This window comes from Gambusia affinis, linkage group LG04, assembly GCF_019740435.1.
Source record: "Gambusia affinis linkage group LG04, SWU_Gaff_1.0, whole genome shotgun sequence".
Classification (NCBI taxonomy): Eukaryota; Metazoa; Chordata; class Actinopteri; order Cyprinodontiformes; family Poeciliidae; genus Gambusia; species Gambusia affinis.
The window spans coordinates 10,488,539-10,513,762 of record NC_057871.1 but is presented as its reverse complement, the minus strand read 5'-3'; the positions used below and the strand labels follow the sequence as shown (position 1 = coordinate 10,513,762).

Here is a 25,224-nt window from a genome sequence, read left to right as displayed (position 1 = left end):
TTGGCCGGTGTCTTGACCAATGGCATGGCAAAATCTGATTGATCATATTTTAGATGGAAAGCTAAGTGGGTTAGAGAAAGATGCTTTCTTTCTTTCTTCCTTTCTTTCTCTCTTTATTTATCTATTTATTCATTTATACTTTACTTTAAATTAAATTATTCACTGAAAAAGTAAACTCATGCTTAACCTCCAATTTCTCTTCATCTCCTGTGGAACATCATCTCTGTTCATGAATAATTATTGCTCCCTCATAGCTGGATGTGGTGGCATTTACACAATGCTACAAATATTTTAAACTTCTATAAAACCACAGAGTTGGCAGTGCCAGCGTTTTTCATTTATGTTCTAAAGTCTGTTGTAAACCGGCCAGATGGAGCCGTTTTCACAGTTTTGTGGCTCTAGCAGTGTGACATACTTATCTTTCCACCTACAACTGACTTAATGAGGCATTTTTAAACCTAAGCAAGAGTTCATTGTAAAATTGTCTCATTTATGTTTATATTAATACTACGCTAGTACGTTTTGGTCAATTTTTAATCATTCCTTTACCTACAAAACATAGTTAAAAAAAATCTATGATTGCAATTTTGAATCATTCGATCATGGAGCTATTGCTACTTGTTCTTGCCCTACATGCTAAAGACAGTAAAGTGACAGCTGGACTGTGCTGTTGTTTTCTCAGATAGCTGCAGCTCCACACAACACCACAATCTGCAGTTTCCACAAAAAAAGCTGACTCTACATGATTCTTAAACAGCCTGAAGAGCATTGGGTGTAACACAGGACAGCTCTAACTCACTTCGTTTTAGCAACATAGACACTGTCAATGATAAGAAAATAAAGATATTCAGGATCCGTAACTTAAGGAAATGTGTTCCTATATTTCATCTAATTGTGACAAACATCATGATTTAACCAATATTGATTCAAAATGTTGCACAAAGCACTTTATTTTCTTTTTCCTATTTGAGCCCGTCTTTTGTTTCAAAACAGATTTATGTTACGTAACAATCAACACTCAACAATCTAAATTCATTAAAACACCAGAGCGGCCTGTTATCTGCTCTGAAAGACATCATGTATTCAATTCTGCAACACTAATCATCAACTGAATGTCTAATTATAACAAATTAATCTCTTTGTCTCACTAACACATTCAGCCTCAAACAAACAGATACACACATGTACTGGAAGCAGTGCAATGCCCAGTAACCCACATGTGCACATGCAAACGCAAACACACGCGCGCACACACGCAGAAACACATTAAGATATAAGAAAAAACAAGGAGCAAGAGTTTGCCTCGAGCTGTCTTTTCTGCTGCATTGCTATTGCCGTTCTTTGCACCACAAGGAAGATGCAATTAATTGTCTGATTCAATCTCCCGCTGCTACATTCGGTGCTCTGGCAGCGCTCGCATTATGACAGTCAGACCCACAACCCCGGCCCTAACGCAGAGTGGCAGAGATGACGACGGAGAACAATGGACGGAGTCAAGCCTGCAGAGCCAATAATGAGTTTGAAACAGCTCAATTTAATGAGAATAATGGACATGAGAGCGAACAGCGCCGACCTGTTAGCTGCGCACAGATCGTTGAGTGAAAAACTTGCAAGTCGGGTAAGACAGTAAGAAGGGATGGAAATTAATGGGACCTTTGACCCAGTGACCTAATGAAAAGCTCCTCCATGAGGGGTTGATTATGCTCGTTAGCAAAGTAGGTAATTAATCACTGACACACAGCAGCTTTTGTCACTACTTGGGTCAATTTCCACCAAACCAAATGAGCGTGAGACATAATTAGACTTGAACCCTGACTAACCAACTGGTGAGCACAAACCCTGCATTTGTGCTTCTGCATGGGTGTTCAGAACATTATTCATCACACAAAGTCTGAGAAGAAAAATGTAGGGAAGATTTCCAAGAGCAGCACAGAACCTTTTCACACTGCTACAAACACAAGTTTCAGAGTATGCTAGTAGGATTTCTGGTGATAGTCGAAGATAAAGTAGTGCACATTTTGAAATAAAAAAAAAAAGAAGAAATGGATTTCAGATTTATTACTAATAGAAAATAATTTGTATTCAGTAACCCTGATACTGTAGAATAACATTTGTCTGCAGTTAGCTGCAGAAGGTTTAGTCAGAAGGTTTAGTCCATTTTTATACATATTTACTTAAGCTCAGTCAGATTCAATGGAGAGCTTTTGATTACATTAATTTACACATCTTTCTACAGATTCTAAAATGGATTTAGGTCTGAACATCGACTGGTTCATTCTAACACAACACTGGACTTTTTTTCCTTGGTTACCCATCTTTGTGATATAAATGTTGCTTTATTGTGGACTGAAAAAGTGTTCCTGCATCGTCTAGCTTCTGATCAGCTTCAGTCTCTGTGTTCCTGCTGACCACTTGGGTTAGAAGGTTGAAACTTGGACAACCAAAAACTTTCCAAAAGGACAACAATTCCCAAAACACTGAGAACATAGACAGAAAGCAAATGTTAAGCTTCTGGAATAGCTATAGCTATTGAAAATGTCCATTGATTATTCTTAAAACTGAGGTTTGTAGTAGGAACCCAATCACTTTACTGAAACTGTGCCATTTCTGATAAGAACAGGAGTCAAATTTTTGCTCAGGCAACAAAATGTGTGGAGTTTATTTGCAACTTATTGAAATACAAGCAAGATGTGGAGACATACGTGAGCCTGCATGTGAAACTTTTACTATGTAGATTGGAGAATATTTGCAATAAATTCAAACTAGCGCATACAGTTCATTTTTTTGTCTTTTAAACTTTTAAACTATTTGCATATTCATTGAGAGTGACCCAAAATTATTTATGAGACTCTGGCCCATAATAAGTCAATACAAACTTGTTTCAGACACTACATGCTGCAGATCACCACAGTCCATGCGTATCTGCTGATCTACAGCTGGAGGTGTTCATTTGAGTCTTTAACTGTGTCAAGTTTACTCCCGCTCCTTCCTCCACTTCTTCTTCTGCATCCATCCATCATTCCCCCATCCCAGCGCTCTGCCTTTTCGGTTCTTCTTTCCTCTCTTACAAGCACACAGGGTGAGAGTGCAGGCTGAAGTCAAGCACAGCGTGCATTGAGAGACACGCGGTTCAGAACCTTGTCATGACGTGCTGCTCCTCAGCGTGTCTCCACTCTATTTTCTCTCGCTGCGTCTCCTCTCCCACTCCACTTTCCTCAAGGCATTAATCTCTTAGTCGCTTTTTCATTGGTGCAATCATCTCCGTACATCCACTTCCTTTTGTCTTTGCATCAGTTTCTCTCAATCTGTTGTACTTTTTCCAGCCCCTTTTCTCCCAAATCCATCATCTATCTCTCTTTCACTCTCTCTCTCTGTCTCACACCCTGGGAGAAATCAGAAAGGCTGCTAAGTGTGGCAACATAGTTCTACAGACACATGGCGCCACAGAGAAAATATCAATCACTTCGCCGTCTCTTTCATCGGCTTTCTTTCTCCTTTTGTGTCTCTGTAGCCCTCCCCTTCGCTTTCAATTTTCCCGCTTCTCATTATCATTATTTCCTCAGTGCCGTTCATCATTTCCTTCCGATTTCAATATTTTACTCTCCCGTTCTTTCTTATAGCACTCCCATTTCATTTTTTGTTGATGCCAAAGCCATCTTCCTCACTTTCCTTGGGTTTGCGCCGCGCGTCTCCTTCCACAGCGCAAGACTTGCTGACTGGCAGCAGCTGGTCTGTCAAAAACGGAGAAGTCGTGGAAGGAGGAGGGCGAGAAGCAAAAAAAAAAAAAAAAGTGAAGGCGAGACTCGCAGAAAAGAGGCACGTCAGGGATACAGAAAGCCATTTCTAACTCAAAGAGACATGCAGTGTTTCCCTGGCAACTCGGTTGCCATAGAAACGGCCTTGCTAAAGATGCCATTAGTGTGAAATAATACCTACTTAAACTGGGCTGCACTGTATGCACACAGATACTGGGGCACAGCCACTCTCACATGCTAAGTCTACTCACTGAACAACCTGAGGTCAACAGCAGCAGCTCGGTAAAAAAAAAAATAAAAATACTCAAGTTTGTAGACTAATTATAACTTTGGGCCAGAAGGATAAGACAAATCATTTCACTACTATTAGAAGTTTTACTGGCAGCTTTTGTTTTCTCACTAGTTGGTATTAAATCAGACTCAACATGCCTTGGGTCTGTCAGGATTAACAACGTGATTTCTGGCTGCAAAATTTTTCAAGATTTTTCCAAGGTAATTACTAAGCTTCAAATTCAAAAGTTTAAACTCACTAAGATTACTATGTCCTTTTTAAAGAACGTGGAAAACCTAAAAGTTAAGATTTTGTGGTTTCGTAAGTTGCCTGTGAATATATTTTAAGGCACATTGCTTCTTTTTATGACACCCTGAGAAAAATCACATAAAAGAAAATTAGAAGTTGGATCCGTAACAAAATAATTGAAGAGATCCTTTCAGAGAATGGACTATAAAGATTTCACTAGGGGCAGTTCACCTATAAATTGCATTGTAGCTTATAAGTCCAAAAGTGTAAGTAACATCAAAAAGCCTAGATTTGACATTCACAAAAAAATGAAATTGTGACTGGAAGCTTGACCAGCTGGACCAGTGAAATATCAGTCAAACAGTCAAACCTTTGATTCAGTCACCATACATGGGAAAACAACAAAACTCCTCTGTGAAATCTGCAATTGGAGGAAGAAGACTAGAAGTTATCCATTTACAGTCAGATTTGTTTTAGAAATGAATCATTTTACTAGAGAAACATTTAAAAACAGCAACTATATTACATAAAATCAACTTTCTTTAACTTTATATCATGTTATAAAGTTATTATCTCATCAAAATCATACCTGGAATGTAATTTGATTCTTGATGCATCTTTGAGAAATCCTTAAATCTCCCATAGCAGCCATTAAGGGGTGCCTAAATGCTTGTTAATACAAAGCACAACCTATTTCCACAAAGCTCCTCCTTGGAGCTGCAGCCTCTTTCCAATATTCCAGTTCCCCCAGACTAGCGGCAGCAATTAACAATTATCATCCATCATTGCTCACATATGTTGAGAGTCAAACTCTGAGACATATAGAAATACACTGCTTTCAGCGTGAACTACTACTGTCAAAGCTATTTTTGTTGAATAATAAAAAAAAAAGAGTCTGAACTGGATGAAAATGTTTCAGAATCCACAACACAATCTGTTAAAGTCACTCAAATCACAGTTTCTTTATGTCAATCTTTGCTGTACTCATCTACTACCAGACCTCATGATCTCCTCTGACACAGAAAACTTTAGACTTTGGTAAATTACTACTTTGGATTTGTATCCTGCTGCCTTTCGTTATTAGAATTAAACATCCCTGCTTAAAATAATTGTTAAAGATAACAGATCAGATGTTTTATTAGCTTGATACATTACATAAGTCAGCTTCAACCTTTTTTTGTAATACTAGAAGTTAGTAGCTTGTATTTGCAGAGATGAAAGGCAGGATGTTTTAATGCAACAGACTTGGTAAAGTAAATTAAGAAAAAGAGATAACTGGCTTAGCTCTGTCTTTGACTAATGATGAGTCTGCAGCAGAAAGTGAGAAATGGATAAATGGCACATGTAACATTCAACCTTTTTCTGCTCTAGGTCAAAAATGCAAGCAACATTGAATTTCTTTCACTAATACCAAAGTGCTGCCTTTGAAGGGTGGGGATGTAAGCTTTGAGCCTGCACTTGCCAGTTAGTGCTTGCTTACTTTGATCCAAAACTGAAGAAGAAAAAAAGGGACAGAGGAGAAGATTAGAGGGAAAGATGCAGCGTGAAGATAGAGAAAAAGACGGTAAAGGCAAAAAGGGACGGGTGCGGAAAAAGCAGAAGGAGAAAGTCAGAAGCGAGCGGCTCTTGATTCTGAACATTTTGGGGTTTGCAGCTCCCCATCAGTGTGGGTAGCATAAATAGGGCTGTGTGTGATAACACTCTGCAGGCTCCAACAGCAGCAAAGTCCCTGCTTACCTTCAATCTACCATTCTCAGACTCAGCGAGAGCTACATACCTACAACAAGCTTACCTGACTTTATACATGGAGCTTTCTATAGAAAGTTGTGGGCGGTAAAGTATCAACTAAGGCTAAAAAATAAAAACTGTATGTCAGGTTCTCTGTGTAGCTGCATTTCAAATCCTCTGAACTATAAATAGAAACCAGTCGTGAAAGTCCAAATCCGCTATTTAGCACATGAGGTTTAACGTGGTAGACTCATTGTGCGTCGTAGCTCTGCCTCTGTCACTGTTTGGATGTATCAGCAACAGTTTGGAGACCCAATTCTCTGCAAGCTGACAGTCTTATGGCGCTGTACAGAGCAGCAATAGGATCTAGTTAAATTATGGAAGTCGCCTTGTTTTCAAGAAATTACGAGGACTTTCAGTGGCGCAGGAGACATGAGCACAGCAGAATGGAAATTAAGAACAAGGGTCGAAGCTGATTAAAGGACAAGCTGAAGGCGCCAGTCATGGTGCCACTCACAGTGTCATTTTCATCGTAGATAAAGACAACAGAGCTGAATGTGTCAGTGGCGGCTCCTGGAGGGGCTCGCCAGCTGTCACCAACAGATATTAGTTCCCACTCCCAGTTCCCCACCACTCAAACACACACACACACAGCAGAGAAGACATGTACGCGTTGCACATGACATGTTCCTGCATGGAGATGCATATTCAAATAAATGTTATGTTTTCTGACATTTTTGCAGAACTTACTCTGTGCTACAAGAGGATTTAAGAGCGTTTAATCCAGCCTACTGTCTCACATCAGAGGAGATAAATGCATGCAGCACATATATAGTCCTCCCTTCTGAAACTGTCAGGTCTGTCTGAAAAAAAAAAAAAAAAACTGTAAACAGTGATCAAAATGTTTTATTCCACATGTTATAGATAGTGACACATAAATAAAACTATGGAGTTGCTGGTTAAATGTTGTGAAGAGTACCAGGTCAACTTGCAAAGGTAAACATGATATGTTGCTTTAATTCTCAAAATAAAGAGATTAAGAAGAACAAAACAAACAAAAAAAACACAAGTAATAAAAGAAAAACTTTTAAATAGTTGTTCCCCAAGGAACAGTTTGGTGACTGAAATCAGCTGAAATTCATCTTGACTGGTGCTGACCTGTGACAAGCTGGTCAGAACTTGGAAAGTATTTCTCCAGTCAATGAACACATCACATGTGAAAGCTACTGAGTCACGAAAACATCATGAAAACCCCATAATTTAGCCAGTTTAGGCATCAGCTAGATGTTTAACTCCAAAGTATATATATTTATACTGAATGTCTGTACTCTGAGTACTTGATTGTCGAACACAATCGTGGCCAATAACGTTCGTTCTGAAGCACAGAAATGTAAGAGCCAAATAAAAGAAGCTCTATTTGCTACAACATGTAGAAACCTGTTAAGGATTTAGTCAAAGAACAAGTGAGAGGCTGAACATCTTAGGACAAGTCGTGTGTTCAACATCTGTTATAGAACATGATGGATCAAGAAATATCGGGGCTCTTTTGACAAATATGGACTCTCTCCATGTTTTAAAATATCACTTTCTAAAACCTAGTTTTGCAGCGACTGCTCTCTCACACAGTGCGACAATCCTAATTCTTCTGGAATTAATGTCCACTAATTGACACAACAGCTGAAGAATTTGATCCTTCTCTGCCTTTAAAGAATGTTTTTAAAGAAATCACTCCAAGCTGGGAATAGGATGCCTCCTGGTAATCTTTGTGTGATTTCTGAAAGGCTGAGGGTTGAAGAGGGCTGAAGTCAAAACTCTGTTTCTACACCTCTGAGTTGCCAAGCAAAGTAGTAAACTCTGAAATTTTGGCTTATGTGCTCGACATTCACCTTAGTTTTTTTTTTTATTTATTTTAAACAGTGCATTTTGCTGCCAGTGAAATCTGCCTTTATTAGTTGAAATGCAGTCTCAATATGTAACTCTAGCTACACAGAAGTTACTGTTACTTTCAGCCATTTGTTTTAAGCATCTACAACATTTAACAATAAATTTTGCTTCTATGTTTATATTCAGTCATTCACATGTTTCTGATATCTATTTCTTACAAAAATAGGGACAGGGTAAAAACAACTGAATATTCTCCTTACAGCAGGGAGCAGATCAGCAAGTTAGACGCCTCTGTTGTGGGCTTTTTTATCGTTAATAAAAAAGAGTTGTATTTTTTCATGCACATCACAAACTTATAAAATGATTCACTTGACATGTATTTTATAAATGAACATCAGCATTAACTATTTTGATTTGTACTCCAGACATTCTGGGATCCCACAAACACGGAGCCATTTATGAAGTTTTCCATCTGCATGGGACATGATCCGCTCGACTTATGTTTTATGAATAACCAGCAGCCGCTTAAAGAACTGCTCTTTGTGGATATATGATGCAACTGTTTTCACAAAGGAGCTGTAGCAACAGCACAAGGCATTGACCAAGCCTTAGTAGTTGCTTTGAAGGAACAACAAGTACTAGTTATTAGTCTTTCTGAGCTAATAAACATTGTGGTGTAACAATGAATAGAAGTGTGAAGGCGTCATAAATAAAAGGCTCCACAATATGATATGGGTGCAAAAAAGAATTATCAATTTCCAACCTTCATTCCAACTTGTAAAGAACAAACTCTTCTTTTTAGTTTGTATTTTATTCACACTGACTGAAATATAACAACACACATTAGGCCACGCTGAGAGAAAAACACACTGTGTGTTTTTACTGATACAGGAACAAAACTTCCACCTTGCTTTTCAGCATCCTCTGTAGCTGTGCTTATCTCAATCCCGATAAACGAGGGTTCGCTCATGAATGTAAATGACTGCAATCCCCTGCTCCATGCAATTAGAACAAACTCAACTTTTTCTGGCTTTTAGGGATTAAATACCCACAAGTCAGCCCTTTCTTTCTGTCTTTAAGAGGTCTTCCACAAGCCTGATGCAAAACCATGAAAACCACCATATTATGTGAGAGGTTTCTCAGGACAGGCTCTTATCTTTGTGTCTTTTATCTCTTGCTGGCTTTTTTCCTTCTGAATTCCCTAACCATTGCAAACACATCCGTGATGAAGGTCAGCTTCATAAACAGTGGCAGCGGAGCTCTTTCTAACACACACAGCTTCAGAGAATATTGACTTCAGTTCACGAGAGTTTGGTAAGAGTTTAAAGACATTTTAAAGGAACGGCACAAAAACTACCATGCACAGAATAGGGAAATGTCTGCTGCACTACTACCACCTAGACAGTATAGCACATGTTAGATATCCTCTTAGCGATGCAATAAAACAACATGATGACAGTGTTGTGTACTTCCTCTTTCAATATGGCCTCACTGATAACATGCCAACGCTGAAGCATCTATCATTTATGTGTTCAGCCCTTCTGGCAACGGCTTAATATTGTGATTTTAAACGAGCCAGGCGGCCGCTGTGACTGGCACATGAACATAACACCAGACGCAGAACAGCAGTCCATCACTCAAGCTGATCACTGCTTGTTTTTTAAAAGTCGTGGGAACAAATTATTTGTCAGTCAGTGATCATGACAAGCTCTGTAAAAAAAAACAAAAAAAGAATAAGAAAAAAAATGTATAGTGTCCTTGTGCAGCTGGTTCGCAGAGTCAGGTTCGCAACAGGTTACAAGGGCAGAAACAAGAACAAGTCAGCTGCATAAACCTCTAGTTGCTTTCAAACCAAAATTTTAAAACGGTGTCATGTCACCTTAGGAGTTAATTATTATTATGGTCATTATTATTACTTGGCTGTTGTTTTCTAACTGCCCCACATACTGTTAATGTCATTCAGATCACCATCATTGCTTATATAACCACATGCAAAAAACTGTTGGTAATATTCATTTATTCAAACACAATATTTTCTGTTTCCTTTTCTTTGTTTGTTTTGTGTTTTTTCACTAATGTAATGTACCGCACCAGGTATCTTGTACTCTGATGTGAAACAAATTCTGTATTAAAAGAGGTCATTTTTAACTTTATAATAAAGTTACAAGATACGCATTATAAGTTTCTGGCCATGGTGCAACTGACACTCATCAGGAAGGAGGGTTGTCAAAATAAGGATTTATAATTGAAAACAGAAAACAAAATTATTCAAAAACCCCACTTTGCGACAAAATCAATTTCACATTTGCCCAAATTGTTGCATTTCTTCTGGCAGCAGAGCTGCTGTAAAAAGACACTCAGTTCCTTCCTTCCTTAAGCTGCAGCTGGAGGTCTTAAACTCTGCTAACATGGAGAGTACATTTAGAAGAGAACATATGCATCACTCTTTAGCCAAAAGGACAAAAATATATATATGGTTCAGAGGAACATTTCCTTTGCAAAAAGATAGGAAAAAAGGAAATGTCAAGGGATGCCACATGGTAGCTATGCTAACACTACAAGAGGCACTGTTGCTTCAGAACAACTTCAAATGGTCAGCATATCTCCTGTATCAGGAATAGTGGAGTACCAAACAAACAACATAAGGTAATCGTGTTAATGCTTCAAGGACAGCAACGGCATCAACGATGTTCTGTCAAACTGAGCTCCTGAATCCTGACAGAGTTTCGCTTCCCAGCTTCAAAGTTGTGAAATACTCCGCTTCTATAACGCTTCGTTCTACTGCAGTACGAATTAACACAGAAAAATGTTAATCAGCCGGTGGCTCAGTCGTCCTCCAAACAGTGAAACAATGACACAAACCAGTGCAAAATATTTTGCAGAATTACCAGAAGGACAGAAATTGTACAGAACTGCTGCCAAATATGTTTGTATAGACCAGGTCCTTGTTTACACTGTGAAAATGTTTGCTTCGTATGCTTCAGATCCATGTTTGTTTTGAAACACAACGTAGTTTAGTATTGGTTTATCCTTTATTTGTCCTTCAGCAGCAAAAAATATTTATACCAGCAGCAAATTAACAAACATATGAAAGCTCACAGTGACACAGTAAAGGAAAGCAGTTATAATAAATCAAATAAATAATTGTATGACTGAATTAAAGGAACATATTTCCACAAAGGATGTCAACATTTATGCTAAATGTTACTGTTTAAATTATAGATTTTCTAAATTAAAGAGGAGCAGGCATCTTTGTTTTTACAATTATATGTATGGCTAAGAATGACCACAGGGGGAATAATTAGACCCAAAATGTTTCAATAACTTCAAAGAACTTACAAAGTTACACACCTTAAGGCAAACTGTGTAGCTAGAGTTGTATATATGAGAATTTTACTTCCTCTGGATTTGTCTTCTGCTACATCTCTTTTGATTGAGGCAGATTTAGTCTGTTGTAACATCTGCCGTTTAAAATGAGAAATGGAGTTGGTGTCATGTTCTGGAACCGACACTGTTCATGTTGAAGGCAGAACAGAATTGCAAAAGGATTTACGCTCAATAACCTCAGCACAATTTGTACTTTATGCATTCAAAGAAGTATCTTGAACTTCTAGGAACTATGGGCTGTCTAAATAATTGATATTTTATCTCAAACCAATCAATATTTCCAGGAAATTGCTATAAAAGACTTTTTTTTTTGCATTTAAATCATTACAAACAGGGACATTTTAATCTTTCCAAGCAGACACACAAAATCACCCAGAAAAAGAGTCACAGACTCCCACCTCCTCACCTTTCTGCAGAAACTTCACCTGGACATAAATGACTGAGAATAAAAACAACAAGCCACTGCTGGGAGTTTAAAATGCCAATAACATTTCAAGGATCAGAGCTGTGTCATCTTTAAGGGAAACACAAATTTAATGTATAGCCAGCACTCTTAAAACAGCAGTAAACATCTTGAATCGGCAACAATGATGCAGTAAACCTCCTGGATGATATTAGCTAACGTTATGTGTTCAAAAATCAACTACTTTCTCATAATCCTAAGTGAGATGTTTCCCAGGTGTGGATGTGGTGCAGAGTCTGCACCATGCAATGTTCTGAAAATACAGAATAAATATTACTGAGCATGCAGCTACTTTGGCTGCCAAATGACCAGTTAGTGTGGCTAATAATAAAACATTAGTAGACTGTAGAACCAGTTGTATCCTATACCGTTGGCAAAAGTTAATCACCAAAAAAAAAAAAAAAACATATAAAAATACCAGAACCACTCAAAAAATGAACAACTGATGAATATGTACAGATTTGTCTGTGAAATGCGACTTCAAATAATTCACTGAAAATTTGCCTATTTTTTTGTACAGCAAATCTAAAATAAAAAAATTTGAAAGAAACTGACGTTTCAAAATGGTATTGCGTCTCAAGATATGTTTCAGTATCAATAAGTTTGAAATTTTAAGAATTGTGACAACTCTAAGAACTAGTCAATTCCATTCTTTTTTTATTTTCTTTTAGATCTTTAAGATATGAAAAAGCATACTGCATTTTAAATCAGGATACAAAAAGGGGCCATTCAGGTCAATAAAAAAAAATTTCTAAATTACTATTAGCAACACTGTGTTTCCAGCATTTCACCTTTTTAGAAAGTTCAAGGTAAATATAACATTTATCAGCATATATTAGGTAAAAATTATCTAAAACTTATCAGCTGGTCAGAAATCTGCAGTGGCACACTATTGTATGGTGTCATGAAAAACCTAATCCACTTCCGTTTAAATCATATCCCATCTTTGCCTTCCTTAATAAGATTAGCTGGCTAATTAGGCCTCATGAATTGGAATGTTAAAAAGGCAAGATAGTTACTGCTGGCAGGGAGAAGCGAAGTGCGGCTCCCAAAGCCGCCTGACAACCTGTTGTAACCGAGTGTAATGCAGAGAAGCCTCCTGTGATCTCCAGAATTATTCATCCTGTCCACGCACTGCGCGGTGGCTGATAAAACGAACTCATTATAAGGAAAGAAAGGCGAGTTGGAAGTAAAAGAGGAAGCGGGAGAGGAAAAGGGAAAGGAGAAGTTTTTCAGCTCATTTGAAGGACACAATTAAAATGTACAATATTAACTGAAAAAAAATAAAGAAGAGAAGAAGCTCATTTAGAGCTCAGTCAACTCACAGGACACAGTGTACCTGAGTTGTGGTTCGGGTGTGGTTTCAGAAACCAACACAGGAAAAGAAAATGCAAAAGGAGACAAAATGGTGTTATGGAAAGAGAAGATGTATTTTAACTTAACCCTTCCAGACTTCCTTTAATTTGTGTGTGTGAGAAAGTGGTAAGTGTAACAGTACAGCAAGCTTTCTGTCTAATCCTGGGGGCCTCACTGTGAAGTGAGTCGTGGTGGTCTGCTGCTAGGATACCGCTCCTCCATGAAATATTGACTCAATAAAACTTTACCTAGCATTGCGGTAGTCTCTGCTGTTATTGTTGCATGCATTTTGTAAGACAGTTGTATATTCTGTCTGCATGCTGGCTGTAAAAGGCTAAAGTAAATAAGTTTATAAGACACAATAATAAAATTACATAATGAAAGCCCCACTTGCTAAAAAATGCATGAAAGCAACACTAATATGCCATGTTTAAAAATGTATTACATAAGCAAATGTGAATTGTCAACAAAATTAAGCAAATTAAAAAATGTTTTAGCAAGGTGAGGAGGTAAAAGTTTTTTGTTTTTTCTGGGAGATCAGTACATCTCAATTATGGTCTGTTGTTAAATCTAAACATGTAGATTTGTTACCTAAACCAAACTCAACAGAAAACAAAGTAAAAATACCTTAAAATCCAGTGAAGATATCATCTCTAGAATAAAATACGCAGCATAAAAGACATAAAAGTTACATAGTTAGTAAAATATAAGTCACCATCATTTAACCACTGTGGTCTAAGCTCATCTTCTGAAACTACTTATTTAATTGTGATTATTGTAGTTTGTGATAACTATTGTGGTATAAATTTCCATTTCCTGCAGTTTCTAGTACTTTTTGTGCACTAACAGGAGTAAATAAACAAATGCATATCACAACATTAAAAAAAAAAAAATCTGCTAGAACATCCACAATCTTTACAGGATCTAGCAGAGATCTCCTGGATTGCATCAATATTGCATTATGCAACATAAAATGTGAAAGTTCCCCAAATGTTTTGAGCAAGCACACAACTTCTGTGGTGAGACTGTGGCGGCTCGAGACAGCAGTGGCAGCATAACTGAGCTGTAGAAATGAACAACCTGCTTTTACTGTGGATGAAAACACGCACACAGCTCTTATATGTACATACAGCTGGGAAGCTAACAGACGTAGTCTTCTTCAGGATGCAGTTTAGTGACACATTAACACACATAGATTTCATGTGAAAGATAAAAAACTCATTGGCTGTTTGGCTCTCATGCCTCTTATATGGTGATTTCAAAAGTGACTGTGTTTTCCTGTCTGCAGCAGGAGCAGTGATGGAGGTGGAGAAACTTCCCATAGTAGTTAGCAACCATTGAAAAGGCAGCTACATGGCCTCAATTTGCATTGTGCTTTTTCAAGAGGATGTCAAATTGCTACAATCAGTCAGTCACCACCACAGATGGTGGTAAGCTGCATTGTAGCCACTGCTGCCCTGAGGCAGGCTGACAGTTCAATCCAAGTCAACTGGTGCCAGTGGGGCCTCTAAACACCATCAGACAAGGCAGGAGAAGTGTCTTGCCTAAAGACACAGTGATTGAGAGCGACAGACAGAGCAGGAGTTTGAACCAGCAACCCGCTGGTTACAGGACAAACCCCTGAGCCACTATGATCTCTAAGTAAATCTTAAAATCTACAATTAAAAACAGGGAACAAATTTATTTCTTAAAATGCAAAATTTGACTTTTTTTTGACATTTTAAAAATAAATGTCTTTTCTATGTCTTGTTTTTTTTTTTTTTTCCCAATTAGCAGACTCCCTGAACAATTACTGCCTGGTAAATGTTTCATTTAACTGCTAATCATTTGCATGAATTTTAGACATTTATGCACATAAATTAGTAAGCTTGATGGAACTAGATCAACGTTTTTTTTGTTTTTTTTAAATTATTATTATTACATTCTTGGCTGCTAGAATAATCAACTGAGTCGCAAGAAAGTATAATTTCCAGACAATGTATTTCTAGACTGAGACCTGGTGATCCACTGATTTTATTTTGGCATCAGAAGCGATAAGCTCCAGAAGTAACAGTTTATCAGAGCGGCATGTTCAGGATCTGCAAACACTGATGCCACATTAAGAAACTTGTGATGGGACTCAAATAAAATATTTAATTGTTATTTAGCTTATTCTCCCATCAGAAACAAAGTGTTATTATACCCACTCAGCTTTCAAACGTTTTAAGAACCCCTGATCATTCCTGTAAATATTTCTGTACATAAAAGGGATGCGTTTGTGTTTTGAAATACACAGAGATGTCATTTGTTGTGAATTGCCACTAACAGGAAAATTAAACTCAATGTAACACTCAGATGTAGGACTTCATTTTAAATTTGTCCAAGCAAGATGAACAAAAGCAATAAAATAATCTTAAATTTATCAGTTTGATTTTTAATTTTAAGGGTCACAGAACTTATCTCCTAAACTTACTGTCAGTCTACTATTGGTGCGTGGTGAAGGCTAATGCATTTCAGAGGTGTCATAATCTTTATTGAGCTTCTTCACATCCATCTACGTATCACTGCTCCTGGTCTGTAAAGGAGAGCTGATGTAAAAAGGACTTCTGAGGTATTCTCAAACATAAGATTAATAGTTTGAGAAAGAAGACTCTCAGCTTTTAGAAGGCTGAAGAGACTGGTTCAGTAAAAAGGTTGGAGTTTGAAAAACAAAAACAAATGAGAGGTGAAACACATCGCATAGTTGACTGCACTATATTTGACTCTTAACAAAGCTTTCAAATACCTGAAAAATGCATTAAATGGAAGTTGCTGGAAATTTAAAGCAATAAGAGCCACTCAGTTCCAAATGTTTTTCTTGGATCAATTTAGATCTCAAAGCTCCTTAGATTTTACCTTTTTGAGTCAAATATTCCTGTCCTCGTACAGTACCTCCGTCTGGCTCTCCAAGACCACAGGGATGGTAAATAGGATTATTTCTGAGGAGATTTATATCCTATCGCAAGCTCCATCTGTTAAGGGCTTTTAAGGGTTAAAGGCAGCAAAATAAGAACATCAATCAAATGAAGTCTGCCACGGTGTCTCATGAAGTCAGTGTGATTGTGAGCGAAAGGAAATGTGTTTAAAGCTCTAACTGGATGAGATTAGCTTAAACACAGTAAGGAAACCGACAGACACTGCAGCTTCATAAACGTCACAATAAACGTTTAAAATCTCCCAAAATTGTCTCTATTATTAGGAATGTTAGTTTTACGGTTTTTTTCACTGCCTGTTCATTGAGATTGTCAATAAATATCAATAAAACTGAAAAAATATGATTAAATGCAGTTACTGTGTGCAGCTTAGTGATACAGATTACACCTCTGGTTTCCCAACGACGCATGTACTGTAATAGGTTTGTGTTTGAGCCATGCAGTCACAACCACACAGTTACATAAAAAAGAAATAATAAATAGCTCTTATCTTCACACTTTGTCATTATCACAACTGTACCACAAAATATCCTAAAACAAATTTAAGTCCATATCCCCCATCTTATATATTAATTAGTTTTAGCAAAGTAGCAGATAAATGTTAAGGAATGAAAATGATACAGGTTATCTGGAAGAAAAATGAACATTAGTGACCAGAAATATTTTGAAAAATAAGGAACACTGCAGAAAGATTAGGAAGAAGGTTTTAAAGTAAGTTTAGACTATAAAACAATATCCCAAGTTCTGCACATCTTGTGGAGCTCAGTTCAGTCATCATATTTTTACTAGAATTTAAGTAAAATTTTAAGAGCTCTAGAAATCCACAGCTGAGGTGGGAGAATCGTTTAAAGGATTAGTTGGTTTAGATTGGGGCAGCCAATGCTTTTCCAGTTTCCCACGTGTTTTACGCGTTTAAAACGCCTGAATCAAATGAACGGTTCATGTAAAGACATCTAAGGAGATTGAAAATATTAATATAATTGTTGGAGCACGAAAACATAAATCATGCAGGATACCAATGCTTCAGGCCAAGAGCTGGTGTTTAAATCAAAGCATTTTAATGAGATAATGGCCTAGTCAAAGCTTGTACTTAAACTCAAATGGAAACAGCTCAAAATTGTTGTCTATATACACCTATGAATCTAATCTAATTTGTCATAAAATATTTGTGTTTCAAATTTGTTTATTTTTCTAAAATCTGATTATTTCTGATGTTACAGAGCAACAAAAGAGAAAATAAATATTTTCTTCATGACTTTCTATATGCCTATGTCCGTTCTATAGTTGCTCTCTTAAGTCCAGTGGAAGTGGAATCAAATATAGATTATTATCTAATTTTGTACAATCAACTTGCATAGCAGACCTTGGAGAATTAAGGATGCTTACAAAAGCCCCAAGTTGGAAGTGAGAACAAAACAGAGGAAGAACTGAGGTGACCCTTGGCTCAAACCATCATCAGATGCTGCAGATTGACAAGGAGCTACTTATCGCTGTACAGTTGGCCTGATGTATGTCGAGCTCAAGTAGCCAAGCAGGTCTGCGAGATAATTTACTTCCCAGATCACATCTGTCTAACAAGAGCACACACACAAGCACACGCCCACACACACACACACAAACAAAAGGATGCCTATTTCAAGATAGAGAGGGTGTATAATTGCGGTGATCAATCAGAGCAGTGAATCAGTTTTCAGTGACAGGGCGAGCTGTGTGTGCACAGGAGAGGAGGGCTTTTTTTCCATCTGGGATACAATGGCGGCCTGCTGCTCTTACACACAGTATTTTATCTTTCTCTTTGCTGGAGAAATCCCACCATGAGCGAGCCAAAACACAGCAGCCCATTCATCTATGAGTTTTATTACTGACCACCTGATATAGACAGTTTTTCACCCGAGACAAATTGACATTTAGCCAAAAATAAAGAACTGTAAGCAGAAGAAGAGGCCTGTTTAAAGCGGCAGAAATCATGTTTGTTTTCAAGATTTCTGCAATGTTTACTGATTGTACAGGGACTTTTAGAAATCTTCTTCTCCCTGGAACTTTTTTTTTTTCATCTGTTTGATTACAACCACAAAATTCAATGCAATTCATTGAGATTTTAGGTGACAGTCCAATAAAAAGTTCAAGATTATTGAGAAATGGAAACAAAATGACACACAACTATTTGATTCGAAAAAATATAAAATGTGTGAAGTGCACATAGAGCACATCAGGTTGGATGGAGACCTATTGTTAACAATTTTAACAGTCTTGCCAAATATTAGGAATTGGATAAATGGCTAGACTTTGACTAGGACACTGTTAGGAGAACCTAACATTTTCTTTCAGGATTGCCTTGCATGTAGCTCCATTCATTCATAGCTCTTTCCGTTAACTCTGGTCAGTCTCCCTGTGGTAGGTGAGACTGCAACCCCACAGCATGATGCTGCCACCATCATGCTTCATCATGTGGATGGTGTGGACGTCCTCTGGCCACTCCTCTGTAAAAGCAAGGTGTTTTGAGTTCATCTTCTTTCACTTCTTCAGCTGTAGATGGATTTTCCTTTCACTTAAGTATTTTGCACGGCTTTGTGTTGGTACATTTTGTAAAATGTTAATAAAGTGCACTAAAATGTGTGGATGTTAAAAAAAAGTGTTGAAACAGAAGGAACAGTGCTTCACTTTGAAGAACTTTGTCATTTTTGTCTGAAAAACAAAAAATATTTTTACTATTATCCTTAAAAGTATTAAACTCAGCACTAAAAGTAAGAGAAGCAGAAAAATAAGAGCGCACCATGTATGACTGATGACACTGGGTATGCAGAGCACCATGGTGCACCTTGTTTGCACTGAAAACAACTGCTGCTAATCTCCCCAAACGCAGGCAAAGAGGCTATTATCTTTCTATACCAGCACACTGTACGTGTCCGTATGCCTGCACAGACACACACAGCTTATGTCCCAACAAAAGATCTGAAGGGCCTCATTAGTCTCCGGAGCCACAGTTGAGTGCAGGCAGGGGCCAACTTCGACGTCCTATTATCCCAATGCCGACACATGGCACGGTGTGAATTAATGGCTAAACGGAAGCGTGCAAATCGCTTGGTGGATAATGGACCAACCTGGATGTAGCATGGCTTTATTACAATGAGCTCCTGGAAGCCAGAATATAGTCACAAATCGGGTCGTCTACAATGAGCACGACGGATGATGGTGGGTTTAATTGAAGTTCAACGTAGCTTCCAAACTATACCTCATTTTACCAATGGAACAACAAAAGTAAAGAAATGAGCTGATAGGAATGGGGAATAACAGTAATGCTCCATCACTAGCAAATGAAGAGCATAACGGAAAACGCACATGCGGGTCTAAAACACCAGCTCCTCTTCCTTTCTTCAGGGTGCAAATTATGTTATAAATTGGCCAGGAACACACTAAGACTTGTGTGCAATAAAAGCAGATGCCAATCCATGCCTACACAGGCTAGCTTGGGGTGCAGACAAGAGGTTAATTGACAAAAATTACTTCCTCTTTGCTGAGACATGTAAGGTCAACGGGGCTCATGTTCTGAGACAGACACACAGCTGGGATGACACTTTTCCATACCGTCATGTCCTTTAGTACTGAAATCTGCAACATCCAAGGCTTACCAAATACTGCTCTATTCACACTTTGTATGTAGTGTCCTGTAAAGGTATTTGTAGAAATCCTTAAATTTATTCAAGTTAAAAACTATCAAGTTAAAAACCCAAAACTGAAAATAATTTTTGCTGGGATTTTTATGTGAAAGTTCAGCACAAAGAAAACATAGCTTTAATTTTTTTTTTTTTTTTTTTTTTTTTTTTTTACAAAAAAATTTGTATTAGAACTATAGCCTACTAGTGTGAGACTTTTAATTGGGAGAATGAACTCATGATATCATGAGAATAATGTGAACATTTGCAAAATAAAGGCACAATATTAGCACAATTTTGTCACAAAATTAATTAGTCATAAAACTTTTTGTTTTAATGAGAAAAAGCTTTACATATACATACACACTGTGATGATCAACATTTCTCAATTAATTTTTATTTATTTTTATTATTTTGTTCTTGTAATATCACAACTTGTCATATGTCTTTATTCCGGTATTATTTTAGGAATATTACAACTGTTGTTTAACAAGCATTAAAACAACTATTTTGTTTCATTTTTGTCAGCAACCTGTTTATTGCAGAAGGTTATTGAGAAAGAAGGTCCAATTTTTTTGGGGGGGGGGGGATTTTCAGCATCGTAGCAGCGTTCTGCATTATATCCATGGGATGTGTGAGTCAAAGCTACAAATAACAGAATCATGAGCAGCATTTCCAAAAAAAAATTGCTACTTGGCAGCAGTAAGAGGCATTTCTCCAGTCAATACCCTCCTCACTTTATCACCATCCTGTTCTTGACGCCTTTTTCCTGTTTTTCCTACTCATGTTATTTAGCTTTAATCTCCCCGTTCATCTATTCAAGGACTTGCCCCTTTCTGACCGCGACATTTTCTCTTTTGCCACCGCTTTTGTCTGCCTAAAAAAATAGTCATTTCACCCTCCTGGCTGCTTTTGTACAGTGTGTAAGGAGAAATATATAAGCAGGTGGTTGCCATGCGAACAATATCCACTGCGCTCACCCCCTCGCTCTGCGCGTGAGCGTCTGACTGACAGCGAACATGTGTAGCGCAGCGAGAATAAAGGCTTCAGAAGAAAAAGGCCAAGTGAATGGTAATCACTGAAAAAATGTGTTAAGCATCTGATGATGTTTAAAGCAGTTTTCAGTCCTAGATGCACAAATGTTTCCTGTTGCCCGAGGCAAGCTTTTAAACATCATCCACATGTTCACCTCAGTCTCTTTCGGTTTGTGGCCTCTGTCACGCTGTCAGCTGCAAATGCGGTAATTATATGTTGAGTAAATAATTGCGTTATTTTAAAATCTCTCCCTCCTTCTCTTTAACTGCCTTGTTCCTCATCTTTGACACCGCTGTCTTCTTGTTCACCGTTTTTTTTTGCTTATTTTTATTTTTAGTTTGTTACAGCCTTTTATAGAGGAATAACACAGAAGGTCTCCTGATTGGTTCTGCTTTTCTGGAGAAAAACTGGCCACAACTGGACTCGGTTCTGTTGCTTGTTCAAGTTAATGTAGTCATTGATTAAAATGTTCTATAGAACTCAATTTAAACCAGATCAATTTGGGTGGTTTTATGTACTTTATAACACAATCAAATTTGCCGTTACCTTCAGGTGTTATAAAAATGCTGTATATGTTAAATATAACTTTGTGGAAATTGGTAGCACTTTGTGGGTGCAATTAAAGCAATATTCCAAGTATGTTTTCAATAAAATAGTAACATCATAGCTTAATATAAAGTTGTGAAAAATCAATTTTACATAATCCCACCCCCATAAGGCTTTACATTTCACCATGAAACACAAATATTGCAGTTTATTATTGTATTGTATTTATGTATTTACAAAATTGAGCAAAAACACCTGCAATCCGATCTGTATTTAGATTTTTTTTACTGCCATAGGGGAAAAAACTACACATTCGGCTGTTCTGTTAAAAAGCACAAGGTTTTGACAGCTTCCAGGTCTGGAACATACAAGTGTGTCTTTCCCCAAAGCCAGCTAGGGAAGACATCAGCAATGACCTTAGACAAGCAATAAGACAATTTAGAGTCAAATTATGCTGCATTCAGAAAGATTATTCATATGTAAGAGTGATGCCAATCTACCCCAGAGGATGTACTAGAAAGTTCACAACAAAGTCACGCTATGAAATGTGTTCAGAAACATAAAAACACTCTCAGAGCTCCTTCTCAGATGACACAGGCCTTAATTAGAATGCAAAATGTTAACATTCATGACAGTACAATTGCAAGAAAACTGAACAAGTATGAGTAATTTGGAGGACAAAGTTGCAGCAGGGTGAATTATTTTGGGGAAAAAAGCCAAATAAATGGTGTAATTTAAAGGCACTATATATGTACTGTAGTGACATTGCACACCCACCTGTTTGGAAATAAAAAAACAACTGGCATTCTCTTGGGCTCACAACTTATTAGCTAATTATCAGTACATTCAATTAGCCACATGCAAACTTGATTAGCCACGACCCACATTGATACATTGGTTAAAAAATAAACTTACATGGTTGAAACTGAAGTGAAATGTAATTTGAAAGAACTTGAAATGATAAAGTCTGCAGATTAAGACAAATTGTAGAATATTAATGGTTATGAAAAATAACTCCTTAAATATTCCTCTGTCTCGCTACCAGTAACTAGCACCTGCTTCTTAATGACCACCAGCATGATGTTTGGAAAATTAGCATAAACACATCTTGCTTTTGAAAAATAGCAATAATTTAGATTTGCATAAAAAAGGTCAATCTTTATTGATACACTCATAAACAGTTTGTGAAATAATCACCCTAATCTTCAGCTCATTCCACATATTCTCTATCAGATTCAACTGAGGATTCTGGCTGGGGAATATTAATATCACTTCTCATCAGAAGAAACATGTTGGTAAGATTAAAACTTAAATATATCAAGAGTATAAATAATCTATGGTTAACTGCAGTTACAGAAACAAAAAGAAAACCTCAATAAGTACCTCGATGATTCTGTTGTGAAAACATTTCAAACCAAAAGAAAGAGTGAAACCACTAAGCATGAATAAATCAGAGAGTGCAGATAGTGGTTTCAAATTCTCAACATTTTTTTCTGTACTTCTTCTATGGTTTAAAGTTCCCTCCCCCACCATCTGCTTCCCGCTGCAAGTCAACAGGTAGGAAAAGGCTATGTTAGTTCAAATTATTAAAACTCAATATGATGATATTTCAGCATTAGTAGGAGGAGTCATTTTTGCTTTAATTAAAGTCAATTAGACACCGATCAAAATTTTTTTGCTTGAAATTTGTGGGTAAATACATGAAACTGTAAAATCAGGGTATTTTTACTGAGGTTATCAGGCTGACTCATGCTGTGTACAGCTGACTTTAACAGTAAAGTTAGTTTCAATCAGTTATTTTTATTATTTTATGTTCATTTATATAGTTTATAGTGGCATTATGCTTTTCTCATTGTGTTTCCTGCTTGATATTTGGTTCTTTTATGTTTTTTTTCTTTCCTGCTCTGTTTAATGTTTTACACCTTCAGACCAGACTACAGTCCCACAGAGATGTTTTTGGACTTGTTAGTTTCACACTGTGAGTCCTTTAAAGGTTGAGTCGAGCCATTGTCAGGAGGCTCAGTGTGACGTCAATTAACAGGGGAAAAAAAATCAATCTGTCAAAAGGCTGCAAATGAATGAGGGCCAACGGCAGAGGGCAGGTCTACCTCCTCGATCTAAAACGGACCATCTGGGCTGATCCACCTGTTCAAACTGCTGAAGCTGACAGGATACCACAGCTTGTTGAGAATTATTAGATTTACACGAGCAGGAATTATTCTCTTTGAAAATGAACTCCACGTAAATTGCTCGGCTTCTTACCTTGGCAGCCATGACCATGGAGGACCCCCCTCGGATCCCCAGGATGGGAATGTGTGTCTGAGCAGAGATGAAGTCCAGGATCTGAGCGATGGCCTCCTGGTCCGTGTCGTCACCAAACACTACGCCTTGTAGAGAGTTCCTCATCATCTGCGCACAGATCCGGTTAATGATGCTCTTCGGGTCCGTCTCATTCATGGTGACCACCTCAACTTTAGGGGGGTAAGGGATGTGGAGGAAGTCCTCTTTCTCAAGTCCTGCACCAAGGGTTACTTCACTGGAATTGCCCACCAGGATGACGGCAATGCTAAGTGAGCTGATCAGTTTGGGGGCGTTAGGAGGAAGTGCTGGCGAACCTGGAGAGTAATGAGGAGGGATAACAGCACCCCTCTGGTTCCCGCCTCCTCTCTGACCTCCTTGTCCACCTGGGGAACCTCCAGGCCCCGTTCCTGGCCCTCCAACTCTCCGGGGTTCGCAGATGGGCAACAGGAGTATGGAGAGTAGGAGCAGAGACAAGGACAAGGACAGAAAGGGCAGGGTGAGCCGTGGCTGGCGTTGAGAGTGATGGCACGACTGGTCCAAAGGAGGAGAGTGCTGAGTTGAGGAGGGAGACACCAAACACTTGTCCTGAAGATGGGAGGGAGAATGGTGGAGGCTGACAAGCATCGTGGAGAATTGTAAATGCCGTCCCTGTACGGAAAGAAGAGAGACACAGTTAAGATCTGGGAAACCTTTCCTCAATGCAGGGAAAACAAGCAATTGCCAACTGGACCTTTTTGAGGTTTTTGAAACAGCTCATTTTCCAAACACCAAAAAACATTAACTTGTGGCCCATTAAGTGCTTGAGCTGTTTTTAGAAGTAGAGAGCCAAATGGAAGTACAAAGATGTGCAAAATGTGACTTTTGGATAAAAGGTCCCCTTCAAAAGCTGACGTCCAAAAAGTTTTGCTCCTGAATGGGACCAAGATACAATCAGCAACACAGTGAAACATGCTAATTTGAAAGTAAACACTGCGAGCGAAATATAATACTGTTCATCCACTGTTGGAGATTTGGTGGGAAGCTGTAGCTGGTGCAAACAGCACGGGGGACAGTGGTGGTTCAGGTCAGCTACATTAGCAGATAAGGTTTATTTATTCTGACTGCAAGGAAGATATTGGATTATTGATGTTAAAAAAAATTACAAAACAGAATACCTGAAAATTACACCTTACTTTTCAAGTGTAAGTCTTTTTTCTTATATATAAAGGCACAAAAACTATAAACAAGTAAAAACTAAAATTAAACATAAAAGATCAAAATATAAAAATAAAAAAAAAATATTTGAACTGCATATTTTGTCTTAGTTTAATATTAGGGTCAGACACGCAACTGACTCTTATGGCTCCGTATCAAACTACACAGTGAGAGGGACTTCCTTTCACAGAGCATCAACCAGCAACACTAAGTCCATTGTGGGCTGGATGTGTGAGTCAGTTTTGATAGAGTCGGGGTAGTACTGGGTGACAGATTGACAGCCTCAAAGCGCCATGAACTCGTTGCCGGGCTAAGTGACCATTAGACACTCCAACAGAGCTGCGCTGAGATTCTCACTCGTTTTTTCTTCCTCCTTCTTCTCTCCCGCTTCAACATTACTTTCACTGCTTTTCTGCTCCTAGAAAACTGTTGACTCTTCCATTTTTAGTTT

The 25,224-nt window shown here is 37.9% G+C and overlaps 1 protein-coding gene across 2 annotated transcripts in view; it reads right to left on the bottom strand.

Annotated features, from left to right (window-relative positions):
- grin2bb (glutamate receptor, ionotropic, N-methyl D-aspartate 2B, genome duplicate b) overlaps positions 1 to 25,224 on the bottom strand; it is a 123,338-nt gene that overhangs the window by 63,925 nt on the left and 34,189 nt on the right. For both annotated transcript variants that reach the window (XM_044113294.1, XM_044113296.1), the window contains one exon: positions 23,541 to 24,227. In XM_044113294.1, the coding sequence (XP_043969229.1) occupies positions 23,541 to 24,227 (687 nt within the window). The remainder of the gene's footprint in view (positions 1 to 23,540; positions 24,228 to 25,224) is intronic.